This window comes from Artibeus jamaicensis, unplaced genomic scaffold (assembly GCF_021234435.1).
Source record: "Artibeus jamaicensis isolate MK-2021 breed Jamaican fruit bat unplaced genomic scaffold, CSHL_Jam_final contig_889, whole genome shotgun sequence".
In the NCBI taxonomy this organism is placed as follows: Eukaryota; Metazoa; Chordata; class Mammalia; order Chiroptera; family Phyllostomidae; genus Artibeus; species Artibeus jamaicensis.
Window position 1 is genome coordinate 5,989,810 of NW_026522005.1, and position 20,705 is coordinate 6,010,514.

At 38.6% G+C, this 20,705-nt stretch overlaps 1 protein-coding gene across 1 annotated transcript in view; it reads right to left on the reverse strand.

The window, feature by feature from the left end:
* Window positions 1–7,435: 7,435 nt before the first annotated feature.
* PPAT (phosphoribosyl pyrophosphate amidotransferase) overlaps window positions 7,436–20,705 on the reverse strand; it is a 36,636-nt gene continuing 23,366 nt past the window's right edge. Inside the window, exons 2-11 of the mRNA XM_037162259.2 lie at window positions 18,806–18,872; window positions 18,037–18,243; window positions 16,100–16,212; window positions 15,853–15,998; window positions 15,272–15,344; window positions 14,554–14,705; window positions 14,050–14,177; window positions 13,115–13,336; window positions 11,553–11,673; window positions 7,436–10,293 (exon numbers count right to left, since the gene is read on the reverse strand). Coding sequence (XP_037018154.1) covers window positions 10,097–10,293; window positions 11,553–11,673; window positions 13,115–13,336; window positions 14,050–14,177; window positions 14,554–14,705; window positions 15,272–15,344; window positions 15,853–15,998; window positions 16,100–16,212; window positions 18,037–18,243; window positions 18,806–18,872 — 1,426 coding nt within the window. The 3' untranslated portion in view covers window positions 7,436–10,096. The remainder of the gene's footprint in view (window positions 10,294–11,552; window positions 11,674–13,114; window positions 13,337–14,049; window positions 14,178–14,553; window positions 14,706–15,271; window positions 15,345–15,852; window positions 15,999–16,099; window positions 16,213–18,036; window positions 18,244–18,805; window positions 18,873–20,705) is intronic.

Genomic DNA, 20,705 nt, shown 5'->3' on the forward strand with positions numbered 1-20,705 from the left:
CTGGGAAGCTCTCCGGCTCTCTGGGAAACCTTCCGTGTCGCTGCGGTGACGTCATGCGAGCGACCGAGGTCTGGCGACATCGCTCTGCCCCCTCCCTAAGCTACGGAGCCTAGGGGCTGGAAAAGCTGATGGTCTTCTCGCAGAGAGCTCTCAGCTCAGACGCCTGCTGTAGTCGTGCTGGGTTTTGAATAGGTTCGCGAGGACTTTGTAGATTACTGGCTTGAAGCCGTACCCGTTCATACTGCCAGGAAACCCTGGGCAAGATACTTCAATGATGATTCGTGGTCTCTAGGTTCAAAAAGTGGAGATAAGATTTCCTAGATGTAAATAAAGATGAAATCTCTGTGAAATGTGAGAGTGCGTAAACGTCACCCGTTGACATTTTCTGAGAACCTGCCCTCGACTGCAGCGATGAAACCTGCAAATGAAATCCCTGTCATAATTAGGCTGACATTTTAATTTGAAGAGATGGATTTCAGCAACAATACTTCAGCTTTCAGTAGGACGTAGAAGGAGATAAAGATTTGAGGGGGACTTACATATAGCCTTTATGCGTATATAATAATCTGCTTCCAAGAGAGTTATTGTAGTTTGAGACATATTAATTGCTAAAAGTGCCCAGGGCCGTAATGTGAAAATACGAAGCTACTGTAAGGTAGCAGACATGAAATGATGAGGGTTTTCTGTTTTGGCTGGACTGAGAAGGCAGCCCAGCATGGATAGCAATACATGAAAAACGCATAGGGTGTTCTGGTGTCCCTAGGTGTTGCTGGTAAGAAACTGTAGCAGCAGCCTAAAGTCTCACCTGCCCATAAAGCCTTCTCCAAAATGTACAAGTCATTTAAACTACCATGTCTTTTGGAAGAGAGAAGGCAGGGGTGGGAGCGGGAAGGGTCTCACTGGTGTAACTTATCTTTGTTTCTGTACTTGGAAATGGATACTGTGAAGCCTGAGGATTAAGAAGGGCTCCTAGTGGCCAGCTGGGCTCAAATTTAAAGAAAAGAAAAACTGAACCTAGCAGGCAGTTCTGCACGGGGGCCTCTCACGTGAACCTCGTGGAGAAGCCTCTGTGCTGTACTGGCGCCTGACACTAAGCTGCCTGCCTGCACTGGGTTTCTGCCGCGTGAGCCATCTTTCCATTTCCTGGAGTCCCACTTCAATCAATAGGACTGAGGTTTTCCCTTCCAATGAGCTGCCCAGCTCCAAACAGGTGACTCTATTCTGACCAACCAGGACAGTGCCTTTGGACCAATCAAACCGTGAGGATTCTGAGCCCTCATTTGCATGACAATGGACCAATCAGGGACCAGGTGTGTGGACTTGTGTCTATGTAAGCCCTGCTCCAGTGCAGGTAGATTACTTTCCATGAAAGACTGGCCGCTGCACCTTTTTTTCTGGGTTGGCAGCGCCGGGCTGGAGCTTCCAGGGTGTAGCTGAACACTGAAGCTGGTCTTGCCGTGATAGCGGCCTCGCTCCAGGGCTGCCTAGCCGTAGTGTTTGTTCTATGCAGGTAACAGCCCAACCCTGCTGTATCGCTGTTTGTATTGAAGACTTTCCTTCTTTATGGTACCCCAAACCCAAACTGGGAATTCTTGTTGGCAAGTGACCATCAGTTGACATTCCTTGGAGCCCATTGTGGGGCTCTGAAGTGACGCTCGGATCTCCTGATGCCATCCTGAAACCAACTTGTCGGAAGCCTGAACAACTCCCCAGAAGCACTTGAGGGTCTCGGGTAAGTCTCTTCAAATCCTACATCTCCCAAGCTTGCGACTGAGGTCTCAGAGACTTCATTAAGTTTAGATAGAGAACCATTATTTGGTGACCTTGGTTCATATGTTTGGACTCCGGGAGCCCCTTCTTACGATTTGGGTTTTGCGCTTATAAGCGGTATCCTTCATTTGCATTTGGCACCAGCGAAGGAGTCCTCGAGGGAAGGCTTTTCTCCATCATGTTTGGTGCCTCCAGGTTAGGACTAGGCCTTGTCCATTAAGGTTTGTGAGGATGCTCATACTAAAGGGCATTCAGGGGCGAGGGGAATGCCACCCGTAAGGAAGAGTGCAAAAAGGGTAACCCATGATCTAAATTTTCACATGCGAATCACTCACCATTTGCTAAATTAAAAGAGAAACTGACACTTGTGAAACTGGAACAAAAGTGGGATCATTGGAAAACTTTTCCTTTACCCTTGTGCTTGTGACTCAGAACATCCCTCTTTCCAGCCCCCCGCCTCACCCACCACCCTACTTTCCCTTCCCCATCCTTGTCTCTAGTTGGGCAGCAGCCATCTGATGCTCAAGCTTCCGCCCAGGAAAATTGGCTGCTTTTAAGTCAATTGGGGGTCATCCTCTTTACTTTTGGATCCATTATTTTTCTTTTGGGTTTTGTATATTGTGCTATGTGTCTTTATGTGTGTCTGTGTTATGGATAATGTATGTTCCTATGGCTGGATGATACTGCCAAAAATTGATTTGTAAATTCAAATTTAGATTGTGAAAGGGCCTCATTCAGTTGGATTAAAAGACTTCTTATACAAATTGGAGAAATAACACAAACTGATGTAATTGCTTTTAAAGTGCAAGTGATTGAGAATTTGTATTTAGTAAATAAAAAGTAGCTTAAGGATGTGGGTTTAATTAAGAATGTGCATTAGTCCATGGCTCTTTAGCTTTGGAGCTAGCAAACAAAATGACAAACCTTGGGCATAGATGTATATTATACGATGTGTTCTGGATTGACATCCAATGCCAGTTTCCACCTCTAGTAAAACTGATGACCCATAGTCATTTGTTAGCAATTTCTCGGCTGTCCCAAACCTTACCATTGATTTCATTAAATCTCCTCCTTCTGAAACTTACCAGGTTAAGTTGCAAGAGGGAGTTCCAGCTTTCGTGTCTACCTAAGCCCACATTCTGCCTTGGCCACACTCTCCCCAGGTGGGAACCCACCATCTCCCACAGTTGACTTGGTCACTAGCCAACCCTTATTATATTACTACATGTATCTTAAATACCTTAAATATGGTTGCACTTGTTTCCATTGTGATTGCTGTGAAACAACCCTACAGCCATCGAGAGCAGAAAGAGCCCACGCTGTCAAGAACCTAAATGTTCACCCCACGATGTACAGACATACTGGGAAGAACTCCTAGAGGGACATTCAAACCACGCTGAGCCGAGCTGTGCTTGGAAAATGTCTTCGCCTCCCGTCCTGTTAACAAATCCCTAGAATGAGCACTCTTGCAGGGCACCCTTAATGCCCCCCCAGGTTCTGTTTTTGTCTGTCTGGATGTAAATCAGCCTTGGGCATTGTGTCAATTGACATTCTCTTTTACTGCCCTTGAAACCACAGCAACCAAGCTCTTATCACAGGGAAAAAGAAGGCCATATCAATAGAGTACTGCCCTGATAAGAATCCCTCTGTTTATGGAGGCAACTCTCATGGCTTTTCTTTGGGATGTGACTTGCTGGCAGGTTTTCCAGGTGGGAGTAACCGCTTTCATAGAATTGTGTTTTCACCTGACCTAGACACTGCTTAATTAGATCTAATGTGAAACCTAAGAAGAACCATCAGCCAAATTGTTCGCTCAACTGCCAGAGCCATTTGAGCCCAGCAAACATCTTTAAACGCCTGAGAATGAGTAGTCCTCAACAGTCACCCTAGATTAAGTGCTTGCAGCACAAGGAGGAGTTTGAGCCATAGCCAGCACCTGGATACAGCACCTGCTGTATCTGGCTAAATACTTCCCAGGTGGAATTAGAAACCAAAAACCTTCTGGACCCCTTGAGGAGGCATTACAGTTTAACAGCTAGTGTCAATGGCTGGTTAGGATTTAAACTTTTTGACATTTTCAGTTGGTTCCCAACTGGACTTGGAGATATTTTAAGGCCTGGGTTGCAAGCTGTTTTGCTTACTGTTATTCTAATCTATTCAGTATATTTCATTATCAAGCTATTGATGCCATGTGTAACCAAATGCTGAAAACCTACAAAAACTCAAGTAATGGTTACACGGATAGGAAATGATCCATCAAGCCACTGTGAGCCTCCCATGTGTGGAATTCAGGATGGCAGGGATCTTTACTCCTGATGGCAAATACCTTGTGTCAGTTACCCATGATTTTTCTTAACAAATTAAATGCCTTTGTTGTTTTTGTTATCTTTATCCTCATGTGAGGACATTTCTTTTCATTGTTTTGAAGAGGAAGGGAGACAGTGGAGCCGGGGGGAGACACTGATTTAAGAAACATTGACTGGTTGCTTCTTGCATGCACTCTGACCAAGGATCAAATCAGCAGCCCAAGCATGTGCCCTGACTGGGAACCAGCCCCATGAGCCTTTAGTCCATGGGATGATGCTGCAACCTACTGAGCGAGCCACACCGGCCAGGTCTGAGAGCAAATGGCTCTAGCTGCTTGCAGGTCCCTGAGAGCAAATGGCTCTAGCTGCTCTACTGGCTACTGCCCTGCCACCTAGGAGTCCCACCTAGGGACTAGATGGGACCAGAGCAAGTGGCAAGCAGACATAGGACACAATGACCTGATCTGTCATCAGTGCTATTGACAGGTTCTGAACGAAAAGGGGAAATTGTGATGAACTAAAGGAGAAAAAAGGACTAAGAAGTGTTCCTGGGAGCTAACTGGGCTCAAATTAAAAACATAATAAGAGATTAAAAAGCAGAGTTTAGCAGCCATTTCTGTGCAGGGGCCTCCCACCCAAAATGCACTTCACGGTAAAGCCTCTGTGCTGGACAGCCTGACTCCATGCTGGACTGCCTGCCCACACCGTGTTTCTGCCATCTGAACCAGCTCCTCAGTTCCTGAAGCCCTATTCCAACCAACAGGACTGAGGCTTTCCCGTCAGTGGGAACTTGCACAGCTCTGAGCAACCAGAGTGGCTCTGTTCTGACAAATGAGAGTGCCTTGGACCGAACGGTGAGGATCTAGAGTCCTCATTTGAAGGACTGCTGCCCACTTGAAGGCAGAGAGAAAATTAGTGGGCTGCTAATGGACAGAGTAAAGGGATGAGGGAGGTCATGCCGTTTCCAAGAAAATAAGCCTATTAGGGTTCTTTAGAGAAAAAGAAGCAATAGAATATGTATATGCATGTGTTCGTATGTACATTGATTTTAAGAAACGGGCTCACACTATTGTGAAGGCTGGCAAGTCTGAAATCTGTAGCTGCCAGCAGGTTGGCAGCTCTGGCGGGGTTTCTGTGTTGCAATTTGGAGAATTCTTTCTTCTTAAGGAAACCTCTCTGTTCTTGAGGCCTTCGACTGACTGGATGAGGCCCACCCTTCATTAATTATGAAGATTAATCTATTTTACTCAAGTCTACTGATTTAAACGTTAATCTCATCCAAAAAGTACCTTCACAACATTTACACTGGTGTTTGAACGAACAGCTGGGGGCACTATAAACTAGCCAAGTTGACACGTAAAATTAACCACCACATCTAACATATCCACCGGTACGTCGGTAGTGACGGGAATCGTAGCCTTCAGTACAGCAAATTCAGTGACCCAGGACGAGTACAAGGGCCCATGCGGGTCTCTTTTGTGCAGTCATTTTCCACTCTCTCACACTGCGGGGAGTTTGGTGTAACGGTAAATCCCGTGAGTCCTTTCCAGAAGGTTAAAAGCACTGGCTCCTGCCACCCCACAGCTTCTCAACCTCCTAGGAGAATTTCTGCACACAGAAACATAAATTTACACTGTACGCTGCAGTTTAAAAAGTCTTTTGAAGGAGCATGCAGCTTTTTCTGAGTCCTGGATTTTCATTTTAACCTCTTCAAGAAACGTGAAGACAGTTTTCCTCAGAGTTGACTAAGCTCTACAGGCAAACCTCATTTTTTTTGTTTTGTTTTATTGCGCATCACAGGTGTTCTGTGGTTTTTTTTGCAAATTGAAGGCATGACCCTCCACCAGCAAGAAGAAAAAAAAAGAATTATGATTCACTTTATTGTGATAGTCGCTTTAGTTGGAGGTCTGGCACCGAACCTTCAGTATCTCTGAGGTATGCCTGTATTTGAAATCCAAAGGAAAAAGGCATTAGAGACCCAAGTGATGGTCTAGCAGGGCTGTCCAAACTTCTGGCATCTCTGGGCCACACATTAAATACACTGTAACATGTAATCACAAAAATACCTCATGTTTTAATGTTTTACGATTTTGTGTTGGGCTGCATTCATAGCCATCCTGGGCTGCAAGTTGGACACCCCTTCTAGAGCAAGCTTTTCTGAGGCAATAACATTAAAATGACTGAATAGTTTAAGCCTACTTGTTAACGCAGATTTTGCTAAATTCCAGAGGAGGAGAAAGAGATGTCTAAAATTAGTACAGTAAGAAATAATACAAGTTAACTATTTAAAGCATACCAATTAAAAGAGAAAAGTATTTAAAAGTGGGTGCACTAGTATCTCCCAAAGGCTATAGTTTACATTAGGGTTCACTCTTGGTGTTGTAGATTCTGTGGGCTTGGATAAATGTATAGTGACCATTGATCCTTGAGTAACACGGAGTTTAGGGGCACCAACCCCCCAGTTGAAAATCTGTATTAACTTTGGACTCCCCCCAATAACTTTGGACTCCACCTTACTAATAGCCTACTGTTGACCACTTACCAATGTTTATTAACATTTTTTATGTTATATGTGATGTATTCTTAAAGTAAGCTAGAGAGAAAAGGTTAAGAAAATCATAAAATACTTTTACTGTATTCATTGAAAAAATAACTGAGTGGAGTTCAAACTCCAGTTGCTCAAGGGTCAACTGTAGTAGTTTCAGTCGTAAAAATTTTGTGCTCCGTGTATTCATCCTTCTCTGTCCTCTGGCTCCTGACCGTCACTGGTCTTTTTATTGTTTCCAGAGTTTCACCTTTTCCAGACTATCATATAGTTGGAATCATACAGTCTGTAGCCTTCTCAGCTTGGCTTCTTTTATTCAGTAATACACAGTTAAGTTTCCTCCGAGTCTTCTCGTGGCTGATAGCACATTTCTTTTTAGGACTGAATGATATTCCACTTGATTTGAAAAATACTCCCCCAACACACACTAACACACACACTCACACACACACACTCACACATACACACACACTCACACACACACACTCTCACACACACACACACACACACCGCAAACATAAGCCTCCTCTGTGACACTCTCCCTGTCCCCACTCATGTTTCCGCAGAACTCACCACAGTCACAGTGCTTTACTTTCTCTGTCCCTCCCACTCAGCCAGCAGTGTTCCCTAACAGATGGCCCATTTAGTAAGGGCCTAGATCAGAGAAATAAGATCTGACTAGCTGGTGTCAAGTGTGGAGCTTGGATGTGACATGACTGTCACCACACTGCTTACCATAATTCACTAAAAGTCACTATTTTTTTTAAAAAGCACACACACGTTTAAACATACTTCATTACGTATATTTGTCACCAACACATCACAATGAAGTCACAAAAAAGTAGGCTTAGTTTCATATACAACAATTTAGATCCTGTGAAAACACATTTTTTAATCTTCTCTGGTTTACAATATTCTACGTGTATAAATTTAAAGCAGTTAATCCTTTTAGATTAAGTTGGTTTAAAAAATTGTAATTCAGACTTCAGAAACTTGTGAAATAAAAGGCCACGATGGAAAAATTTGAAGAATTACCAAACTGTCACAGTATCATATTCCATTATAAAAGCATTTCGATAAAACCAAATAAAAACTATGGAAAACAGAAAAGTCAGATGAGCGATTTTGGTTCAGTACTCTCCCTGAGTCTCTTGTTTTTAAAAATCAAATGTAAGTAAGGCTGTTCAAAACTGACCCATAAGTCTTGCCTCCTTCAGACCACTGTGAGAAATACACTAGAGACAAGAGGCTATATGCTCAAGTGTCCCAGAGCTTTATTTAAATGCCAGTTTGCTTGTGTCACTGCCACAAGGTTACCTGACCGACTGCTGCCTGGATGCACTTGGGCTTAAAGGGCTGTCAGGGTTTTAACTTGGCCTACCAGACTACAACGTGTGAGACTACATACCAAATGAAGACAAAAGATTTCAGTTATTAATAAATATTGAATTTGCAAATGGACTTGGAAACTATATACATCAAATTATGGTAACAATAACACAGAAACACTTTAATATTTTAAAAATCTTACAGAAACAGTAATTGGGGGAAAGCTGTCAAATTTTAAGTCTTTAGATAGTGCAAGCAAAAAATTTCAAAAATTCAAATGTTAGTCTCAATAAAACTAAGCAGAAAAAAGTGGTCACTTGATGTCTAAAATTAGATGGGTACACTAACTCCAAAAAAGTAGCTGTCTCCTTGATCCTTAAATAAAATTGGTCCCTACAGTATTTCAAACTTGATCATTTAACTGCAATGATATGTATGTGTATATACACGTAGGTGTATGAGGTCTGTCCAGAAGGTATCCAGCCACGTGATAAGACATTTACTGAGGAAGATACAATTTACAATAAACATTGTACACAGCACAATGAAGCCTTAGCTGCCTTCGAAGTAAGCACCTTATTGATTATAGTCCATACACATTCAGCATTCTCAGATGTTCTGCTTGTTGTAGGCCTTCCAGAACATGGACCACTTTCAAAAGATTCTTGACCATCTTTGAAGCATTTGTGCCACTTTTATTTGTGCTGCACTCATTGCATTGTCCCCAAAGACCTTCTGAATCATCCAGTAGTTTCTGCAGAGAAGTGTTCGAGCTTAACGCAAAATTTAATGCAGATTTGTTGCTCTCCTTGCTCAGTCACTTTGAATGCATAGCCACACAGTGCACATGCTCCCTCAAGGGCATCTACCACCCCCACTGACTCCTACAGTGAGGTCATCATTGTTCATGCACGTGCATTCTAGCCCATTCTCTGGCTGCCAGTTTACATCTGTGTCACACAAACTGTTCTCATATTAGCAATGGCTGGACTTTTTCTGGACATACCTCGTGCTTGCAAATGATCAAGTAAAACTTAAAATTTTAAATTCTAAAAAACCTTTATTTTTTTACTCCAAATGTACTGGGTTGTTTGCTGGGCTTTGTACTTTCGGAACACTAAGTAGTATAATTCACACGTCCTAGTCAAATGCAGGGAAACTTTCCACAGACATATTTTTATAATCATTGTTAGGGCATCTCAAAGGCAGGTGGGCGAAGCACTGCTAAACTGTTTGTCCCTTCCCATAATGAAATCTCAATGGCAGACTAATAGCCAACATTACAAAAGGTAATAACCACACACTATCTTAAAACACACAGGTGTGACATGATGGCTCTAACCACCGAGAGTATGACATATTCAAATTCCTATTAATTTAGTAACAGTAAGTACCCCATTGCACATGTCGGGGAAAAGTGAGGCATTAAAAAAAGACTTGTCTAAAGTTAGACAAGAATGCCAAAGTCATACTTACAGTCAGAACTCTACAGATTTGACACATCTGGGATAAAGTAGATTTGAAATGTGCATGAAATGTTATACTTAACATGTCTTGTTTGTATCACATCATCTCATTCTAACTGCTTGCTAACTCTTTAAATCATGGACCTGGCAAGTGCCACTTACCACCTGCCTTTTCTCACCAGGGGAAATGGCTAGCTGTTGCCTGTATTAAAAAAAAAAAAGCCAATATTGTTGTATTATATGAAACTAGCAAGGTTCAATTATGAAAATATTCCATAACTGAATTTCAATAACACCTAAGAAACATTCCACAAAATTCTATAAGAATTTGTGGTAAGGTATATAGTATGTGGCAATCCCCTCTAAAATCGAAAATTTACCCAACCTTTATATTACTGTTGACGATCTTATAACGGATGGCCTCAAAGTACTAAACTACTAAAATAAAACTGAAAAGATAATCCAAGTTCCTAGATAACACCAAAATATTTAGTTTTATTAAAGAAAGCAAAGCACTTTGGTACCCCTTTCAGGGAAAAAAAGATCTCAAGACTTACAAAGGTGAACAGAACCATGTGGTATTTCCATGGACCAACTGGTTAACTCTAATGGATAAGATGGAACCACTCTAACTCCTTGACCAACTGTACATCTTGAATCATGGAATCCACTGCTACCAGCTACCAATCCAGCTCCACAGGGTATTTTCCAGTGAGACAAGCTGTACAATGACCATTCTTTTCAAAGCATTCCACACCATTCCCATTTTCCTGAATCATAATATCTTGCTTTTTCACTTTCTGCTTTTTAAATGTTATCCCTTCTTGTACAGATGAAACCAGTCCTTCTACTGACAGGTATACAACGCTATTTGCTCCTGTAGGGGAAAAGAGGGAAAAGGAAAAGGATGTGAGACTTCTCTTGAAACGAAAGACCTGGTCCTGGCCAGGTAGCTCAGTTGGTTAGAGCACTGAACCAATACACCAAGGTTGATATACCAAGGTTGCAGGTTTGATCCCTGGTGAGGGCACATAAAGTGATTCAATCAGTGGAGGTATAAATAAGTGGAACACCAAATCAATGGCTCTTTCTCTCCCTCCCTCCCTCCCTTTCTCAAAATTGTAAAGAAAAAATAAGACTGTAGGTCTCCGTCCAAAAAAATAAAATGAGTTAAAAATAAAAACAAAAAATAAAAGAGAATAGTTACAAAGAGAAACTTAAGCCAGGTTAAAAATTTCTCCTTTACCTCTCTCTTAAACACATAAAAAAATTAAAACAAATTTAAAAAATAAGTGTGCAAAAGAAATCGATAAATCTTGAGGCCTTTATTATTAAATTTTAAATTGGAGTTTAGGAGACAACATGACTTAAAAAGCAGTGAACGCTTCAAGTCAAGTCTAGAATGGATTCGCAAGGCTTCAGGGGTAATTTTCATGATTAAGAAAACAGATTTTGAAGTCAAGAAAATCCGGGTTCTCTTCCTAAGTCTAAGATAAGGGAAACACTGCTTCACTGTAGAGTTTGGTGATAATATAGATATGTTATTAAAATAATATAGATACATTCCTAGAAGGGTGAGTGCTCACAATGTAGCAACTGGGTGATATTCAAAATATTTAACTGGCATGGCATAAGCATAACCAGTGAAAAGAACACTGGCTGAATATCTGTGTGCCGTTGAAATAGTTTATACTTCACCTGAATTTAAAAGGCAAATGTCTTATGCAGGATAACCTAGCTCTGCAAGTCTTCTGGCCTCATTATTAAAGATAAACTGACATAAGCGCTTCACTTTATTTGTATCCACATCCAAATTATTCTACTAGAATCGGTGGTGAAGTCATTTTTGTTTTTCTTAGGATCTGACTTTTGGGAGACTGTAACTGATATCCGCATGCAATTTCCTCTGCCTGAAAAGCCTTTCATCCTTTGTCTCTGACCTCACCTTGACCCCGCTCTCCAACATAGCACCTAACTGTGGTGTGTTGTACACCAGGCACCCTCACTATTCAGAGTAATGTTCAATATCTATCTGCTCAACATAGGACAGCATCTACTTTTAACAAAGACTTAACACTTTTTTATTAAAAAAGTGTAAAGACTGAAAACAAAGTTTACAGGAACTTCAATACCCACCAAGATATTCAGCAAGCTGCTCAAATTCTGGTTTATTGGCAATAAGCTCTTCTTTTGTTGGTATGTTGATTCCCATGAAGCATGGATATCTAATTGGTGGTGAAGCTACTCGAATATGTACCTTGGAAAGAAACCATTTCACACCCTCATTGTTAAAATAATTACACAAAACGCTGTCACTAACAAATGTTAACATAAAACCATTTTTTACAGACTATTCAATAACAACATAATGGGAAATAAAGCAAACTACAAAATTTCTGTTGTTGAATGGTAGACGAAAAGGAATCCTGAAAAATCATGCGGTGTACAAACAGAACTCCAACATTCAGTCAAAACTACTTTTAGAATTCATTCATTACTAAAGAATCCTATCTGAATAGCCCTGCTCTAGATTCCAAAGTGTCCAGGACAAGAATTTCAAAATGTCAGCCACTCATCAAGGAGGATCCCTGTTACAGGGCTGTCCACTGCTTCCTTCTGTCACCTACCAACGAGGACATTTCTTCTGTTCTCCGACTTTTCATCATGTAACAACTTTATTTTTCTAGGACCATCTCCGTTTTCTCTTGTAACACTTAAATGGCCCCTTTGCCCACCATTCTTATTTTACCTTTTTAAAAAGAAGGATAACCAACTATCAGGACATAACAAAAATCCTTCCTATTATAAAGAGCTGTTTTTGTCTACTTTGTCTGTTATTGTCAGCCTTTTATCAGGTGTATTTACATGGCTGTAATCAATGTCCACATTAAATTTTTATCATTGTTATAACAACAAAGATTTTCCCAAGTTATGAAGTCTTCCTTATGAAGTCTTTTTACTTGTTGCATTATACTTCATCATACTGATGTATCAATTTACTAAACTATTTCCTACTGGTAGATATATAAGCCATTTCTCCTTCTTTTGTCTTTAATTTTTCTTATTACTGTAATAGATGTTGAATTTGCTTTATACCTTTGTTTTTATTACATTAGTTTTCACAGAATTCCAGATTATAACCAGTCATAAAAAAGGATGAAAAATCATAATTATCTTTGAAGCTTTCTCAATATAGTCATACTGCTTTCTATATTACTTTCTCCTACACTAGATTTGATTTTTAAATGCATCCAACTATTAATCGTAAGTGCTATCTCACTTCTGTAATTTGAATTACTGCAATAGTTAGAATAAGCTTTGCAATTTAAAAATGTAACCTAGTGTGTCAAATTTATCACACTAGGATTGTTTCTATATCTTCAAAGAAGAAAGTAATTAATACTCTAAAAACTTAAAAGTACTGTTTTGTAGCTTTGGTTAGTTTTTAAATTAATTTTTAAAAACTTTAAGCTTTTCTACTGAGCTTTGTAATCTATTAAGAATTAATTATGTAGTTTGAGAATGGTTATTACATGCTTTCCACAATGCTGCAGTTATTTCTAAACACACTTAATTTGAAAAATGTCAGTTTATCATATTGAACTATACATTTCCTTCACTGTCCTGAATTGCAATTTTTATGCCAGTACCATACTGTTAATTATTGGTGCTTTGGGATATGTTTTAATAGTACTTACCTCTTTTGCACCGGATTCTTTGAGCAACTTGATTATGGGTGAGATGGTATTGCCTCTCACAATTGAATCATCTATAAGAACAATTCTTTTGCCTTTAAAGTTGTCCGACAATACTCCGAACTTTTTTGCAACACCAAGCTGTCTTAATCTCATGTTTGGCTGAATGAAGGTTCTTCCTACATACCGGTTTTTACATAGTACCTCAACATACGGAAGCCCACACTGACAGAGAATAAGTAAAAGGACAATGAGCAGCAATATACAGAGAACTTTGGTTCCTATTTTCTCTAAGTTATTTTCAATGTGTATGTAAAAATTTAAAATGTTATTCTGTAATCTGTGTTATGAAACTACAATTTTCCTTCATTATTTAAACTGTAGGGGGAAAAGGCAAAAAGAAAAGTCACTGTAAGTAATATACTTGGTGGGAAAACCAATTCACTGTGCTGGAATTTGTAATGCTTCTCTTTCAAATATGATTTCTCTATAATGCAAGAGAACACTAAGCATGTAAAGACATGACAAAGAATAAATTACTGTCAGAAAAAATAACATTTAAAACCAGAGACTAAGGAAATTCAGTCTAGGAGGTGATTTATCCATCTCAAGGCTATACTTCTCTAAAACTTGCACACATTGTTTCTTTTAAAAATTAGTAAGTCAAACTTTTCAACATAGTGAACATTGAGGAATATCTATATATATTCATGATGTTATTTTTTTAAATGAAGACCCTTCTCCTAGTCTTCAGGTAAACCTTTCTGTGGACTCCACTAAAACAATACCATGGAATGAAAAGGCTGGAAAATAAGTAACTCTTGTAAAGGAACAAACATTTTCTTTTTACTTAACAATAAACTGACTTTCTCTTTACATACAAGGAATCCCAGTTCCACTGCTAGAAGAACAATTCACTGAGTGTTAAGAGAAAATACCTTTCCAGCATAACCAAGAGCAGCAGGTGTAGCAGATTCTGGCACAGTGCTAACCAAATCTGCATCCACAGGGGCTTCAATTGCCAGCTGCTGCCCACACCGGTATCTTACTGTGTAAACCATTTGGTCTGTAATGTTTGAAAAGGAAATTGATTATTTTCACATAGTATAACATAACACAGAATTATATCACTATTCTAAGAAACTACCTTGTTAGAACTCTACAGGTTGAGTACAAAAAGACTTACAAAAACACTGAAGTGTGAATACATAAACTCGGAAATTCACTGTTTTTGAAAAAGTGACCTCAATACATATATGAAGACCAGTATTAATGCTTACTCCTTAAGGAACAATAATACCCAAGAGTCATATAAAAGGAAAAAATTGTGATCTTATGACTTGGGAGACCTAGTGCCATATCTACAATGTGCCTTCAAAGAGCCAGATATGCCTTTGTGTAATGAGATAACAGATTTATATTAATAAAGAAATTTTACTCACCTTCAAATATACTATCTGGTCTTGCAAAATAAACATACTCAAAGATACAAAAAGCCATTGGGTTTCCTCCAGACCTTGGTATGACAGCAAGACTTTCGACTTTATGTCTAGATATTTCCACAATTTCTCCAGGTAAGACTTCACGGTAATATCTTAGGAAAGTGTTTAAAAAGACTTTAAATAAACTTAAGGCTGATAATATTTATTATAAAGTACACAGAGTCCCCTCCCCTTATAAAGGAAAGATGGTTTAGTTTAATATAAAGTCTAGAAATGGCTTTAAAAAATAAATAATACTCCTGTAGCAGTAATTTCTGTAAATGTACCCCTAAATTCTAACTTAAAAAAAAAACCCACAAAACCTCTTTGTACATGAGGGTGGGGGAAAGAAAAGGCCTAACTTTTATTGATTTTTCAAAGAATAAAGGCTAGAGAACATTTTTATGTTGGCTTAATTTTTTATCATAGCTCTTCCTTGTTGAGGAGAATTCTTCCTTTCTAAAATGTCTCGTGGCATTTTGAAAGCAAAATGCCAGTTTCAGAATTAGAAAATACTACTGGAACTTTAACGTCAGTGTAAATGCTGAGCACCATGTACAAAAAACCCTGCATTTATAAATACGTCTTCTAGGAGACATCAAAATAAACTTGTATGTAAAGGTTTTTTAAATTTTTTGTTGATGTGGAAAAATCTAATACACTCAATAAGAAAACCTACCTTGCACCAATAGATAAAAAGCTACAAGATTCTGAAGACACCACCCATCCTTCCGTTTCTAAAGACTTTTTCTCTGTAAATCACAAGACAATTCAGTTAATGGATTCAAGAAATTTTAAAAGAGGCTGCCCATTTCAAGACAATTAAATACCAAATAGATACATAATTTTAAAAAATTCATAGAATATCCATTTCCATGACTTTAAGAGCACATGGGTCCTCATGTGCCTTGAGCCAAAGATAAAAATTAATGATCCCAAGATTCCTTCAAGCATTTCATGGCTCAAACAAGACCTGATAAATCAAGAAGAAAAATCACGGAAATCACAAATGAAAAAGCTAGGCAAGGATATGAATAGGCAATTTAGATAGGAAAAATTAAGAATGTCTCTTGATTAAAAGTGACTCATTGTCTGAAATACTTGAGGAAATATACTTTAAAAATAAGTACCATTTTTTTTCTTTTTCACCCAGCCCCTTCTTACTCATATGCTTCCAATATACATAACAATTTCAGCGTGTGCCAAAAAACCAGGAGTTAGAAAAAGCATTAGGAGATTATAATTTCTGAAATTCATTACCTTTATTATTTATATCAGATACAGGAATAAGACGACCAATGCATAGAGGACGATTTCCATAGGGATCTCGTACGGCATAAATAACATCTCTGTGCATGATAAGTAGGGAATATGCTGTGGGTGCTTCCTTCATTAAGTTTTTAATCCTAGAATTAATTAAATAATTAAATGAATAATTTCATTTATAACCACATGCTAGGCAAAGCTTTCATTATGAGAGCTGCAAGCTTAAATTTACTTCATTTACCTTGCTACCCAGTCTGGGGTATCATCTTGTTCCTGAGGAGGGGTATATGCCAGTAACTGGGTGATCATTTCACTGTCAGAACTTGTTGACAGACCAATACCATGGCGCAGAAGCTAGTTAGAAGGCAGAAAAGTGTAATCATTAGAACTGCACTGCACTCCTCACCCAGTAGCCCGCCGTAATAGGAAGAGATAAGGCACTGTGTGGATGATGAGTTATGGAAATCCTGCCTTCTGTTAAATGGTATGTGCATATGATAACAGAGAACAGCTCGGGAAGTTGGTCTCTGAAGGCTCTCAGGCAGGGAAAAAAGTGCTTTAGGAAGTGTATAGGAAAGCTTTTGAAAGCTAAGTATGAAAGAATGTAGAGCTGCAAAGGAGGAGAGAAGGGCTGAGAAGGCATAAGGATTCGGAATGTGGCGCTGACTTTCTCAGCCCGACACTGCTGACAAATAGGACACATTCCCCCGAGACTGGCACACTAGAGCGGGGGCCCTCAAGCCAGGTTTGTTGGCTCACTGATTACTAACCACTGATAGAGCAGAAGAAAGGAGTCAGCTGTACTGAACAATCACGTGTAAAAGATGTAATAAAATCTGGTTGGGTACACTCTTTGACGATGAGGAGGTTCTGAGAAAGTCTGACCAGGACAAGGGCATCGCCACCGTCATGCAGAGGCTGAGGTTAAACAGACACTACAGAACATTTGCAGGGAGCAGCTGGATGTTACAGATGAAGTCCGGCATCTGGGTTAAGGTGTTACGTCTAGCAATTGAACTGAACTTGTAGTGGTTATCTCCAAGTGGTGAGTTTTAAATTAATTTTATTTCATTTTTATATTTTTCTATCTGAATTTAAAAATTTTTTAATTTGGGGACAAAAAAACCTACATATTATTGTTATTTAGAATGCCAGAGCCTAAGAGCAGGAAGGACAAAGCTCTGGGAAATAAGTTAGAATCGAAAATAGAAGGACAAGTTGTACAGAAATGTGGGTTCTAAGTATTTTTCACCCATCGATTCACCATCAACTTGTTTAACTATTAATCTAGTGTGAAGTGCCTGGTTGTGAAATGCTAAAGAGATAATGGCGGGGGTTGGGGGATGGAGGTGGCAGAGAGAATGTGTGTGTGTGTTACCTATTATTAAATACTGCCTGAGGTTTTTATTTGGGGTTACCAAATGAAGATTATTGGAACCTAATAAACTGAAGAACCTTGGCATTTATTAATGAATGGCAATAATGGATGAGTAAGAAGCTACCAGGAATATAAAAATACCAGGTAGTTTAAAGGGGGGGGGGATGACAGATGAAAAGAGATAGTCACAATAAAAACCAAAAGCTCCAGCCCTGGCTGGTGTGGCTTAATGGACTAAGTGCTGGCCTGCAAACCAAGGGGTTGCCAGTCCGATTCCTAGTCTAGGGCAGGTACCTGGGTTGCGGGCCAGGTCCCCATTGGGCGGTACACCAGGGGAAACCACATATTGATGTTTCTCTCCCTCTTTTACCCTCATTTCTCCTCTCTAAAAAGAAAAATCTTAAAATAAATAAATAAATAAATAAATAAATAAAACACAAAGCTCCAAAAACCATGATATGAACAAAACAGAATATAACTTGCTTTGCCCCTTTCTCAGGCTGTGTCCTATAATTATTTCCATATCATTTTTTCTTATATTTATCATCTGCAGGTTTACACTCCATTTATTCTTATGCTTTTAGGACAAAGCTAAGGTGATAGTTAAGAGTCCATAAACTAAGAACCCTGACTTCGTGCTTCTAATAGCAACCATAAATCAACTTTTTCCAAATCTGGGTTGTGGGCTGGGTCCCCAGTGGGGCTGTGTGTGAGGCAACCACACATTGATGTTTCTCTCCCTCTCTTCTCCTATGTCCAAAAATAAATAAATCTTTCAAAAAATTTTAAAGGAAACTTACCTTTTTCCTTAATCGAGCAGCATTAACCAATTCACCGTTGTGTGCCACAGCTATTTTCCCGTGGAGTGTTTCAACGACAAAGGGCTGACAGTTTTCTAATTCACAGTTTCCTGTAGTAGCGTACCTCGTGTGTCCAATTCCAAGATTTGAAGTATATAATTTCTTCAAATTGTCTTCAGTAAAGACATGATTTATGAGACCCATTCCCTTGCAAAGTCAAAGTAAAAACTCATCTTAGGAAAAAAAACAGACTAGTGGCTAGTGAGTAGAGGCTTTATTAAGACCCTGCCCAGGCACTCCCGAATTAAACAAAGCAGTTCACTTAATTTCTCTGTGCTTCAGAATGCTAATCTTAAAAAAGGACTTAACTGTAAGAACTGTAAAGCATTTTTTAAAAATTGAGGTGAAATTCACATAATAAACTAACCACTGTAAAGAAAACCATTCAGTGGCATTTAATACATTCACAATGTTGAATCTGAAGGGCTGGTGTATTAAGCATAAAACTTGTCAAATATCATAAACTATTTGTATTTTAAAAATTCAAAGCATGTTAAAAGTATTTAAATATATGACCTGCTTGCATCAGTCTAGCAAATGATCACTGGGAAAGAAATGCATCCTAATTTGACAAATAGAAATGGTTGAGACAAAGATTAACTTTTATGTGCAAATTATTTATTCAAATTTCCTTCTCCCACCCTCATATATTAGTTAACATCTGGCTGTTGTTACCTTTGTAATCAACTTTTTTTATATTCAAATATACCTTGTGTGTTCTGTATGTTGGTACTGAATTCCCATCACTGGTGACAATACCAGCACTCTCCTGACCCCTGCGAATATAAAAAGATATGGACTTAAACTTACACCACTGAGGTCATCAACTTTAGGAAACATCCTTCTCTCAGAAGAACTGATGAATTCAGTCTGACCACACATTAAATGCTACTAGTAGTGGTCACTGCTACTCATGATAATAATCTGCAATAGCAGTAGACGATATTGTCTGGCTTCTAATATGCTAGGCACTGTCTTAAACATTTACATGAATGATTTCACTTAATAGGCTTTCACGACAATCCTATGAAGTAGTTACTCTGATTACCATTCCCATTTTAGAGATGAGGACACTAAAGAAATGGAATTTAAATATCTTGTCCAAGATCATACACAAGTGGAACAACCAGGATTAGAACAGACAATCTGAACCCCAGAATTTGTGCTTCTAACTCTGTACTGTGTGACCTCTAAACGAGGTTGAATATGTAGATAAGTACATAGCTATACACAAAAATCTCCAAATAACATAGCAGTTAAAGTGCTTGCTTATAATACTGGAACTATAAGAAAAATTTATTAATTTTGATTTTGCTTTCTTACACTTTTCAAATTTTTTCCAACAAAGGACACTTTTATTGTCAGAAAAAAATGCTGCATTTAAAAACCTAAATCTAACCAGGCAATCTGTATCTCATTTCCTGCATTAGTAATTTTAGGTGATGACACAGAGAAGAAAACCAAAAGCCACCCCGGAGGTGGGGAACACATGATAAGGCTCAGAGGGTCTGCACCACTGTGGAGTACAAACTCAAATGAGAAAATAAAGGTTCTAACTGTTCAGCAGTGTTTAATGGTTCTCAACAAGAGCTGTAAGTATTGGATGTCTGTTAATAAAATTTTGTTTCAAAGAATAAATATCAGTTAAGAAATAAAGTAAATCTCTACCATTTATGTATGTATACATTAATACACTGATTTATTTGTAAAAAGAATCTCAAAATTACGTATTATAATTAGGCATTTCAATAAAAGAAAAACTACATTAAAATGCACTTGGAAAGTAAAAAATTATAATCGAAATGATTTTACTAAATTATCAATGCATTAAATACTATGCTGAAAAAATTACACACCCTAACAGACTGAATTATTTATGATTTAGGATTTACTTAGGGAAATGATGGGGTCTTTATAAGTTAAAAAACTGACTGAGAGATTTGTTATCAGAGGAAAAGAAATTAGCCTAAATGATAAACCTTAGGGCAGAAAGAATCTCTGCCAAACAATTTCTGGCCCAATTAAAAAAAATCAACAATCATATAGTAAACTAGACTAAATTATGTAAGAAAATTAATCTTATTTAAAAATGGTTTTCTTTCCCTTCTGTCTCAAGGGTAATTTTTTCCCTTAAAAGCTGAAATGAATAAGGTCAGGAATCATTTAGGTCCAGTTTTCTTTAATCACAAAGCCTGCTTATTTGGCAATTTCTCAAGTTACTCCCCTCAGGCAGCTTGTACCAGTTAAACTAGATCCTTCCAGCCACTTAAGAGCTTACTGAAAATGAGTGTCTGGTTTCCTAGGTAACAAAACCTTGGCTAGAATTAGTAAATAATTTCCTGGTCACTTTCAACATGGAGAGTGGAGCAGGAAAGCACTGGACTGAAGAGGTTAAAGCTTTGCTTGCTAAGTGAGCAGAAAAAATATATATGAAGAAAACTTCATGGAACACCGAGAAATAAACGAATACTTATTTACATTGCTAAGAGGCTGCAAGCTCTAGGAGTATACAGAGATTGAGAGCAGTGCCTGGCAAAGTCCAAAAATCTCCTATACAAATATAGAACAGTTAAATGTGCTCACAACTCTGGAGACAGCTCTAAAACTGT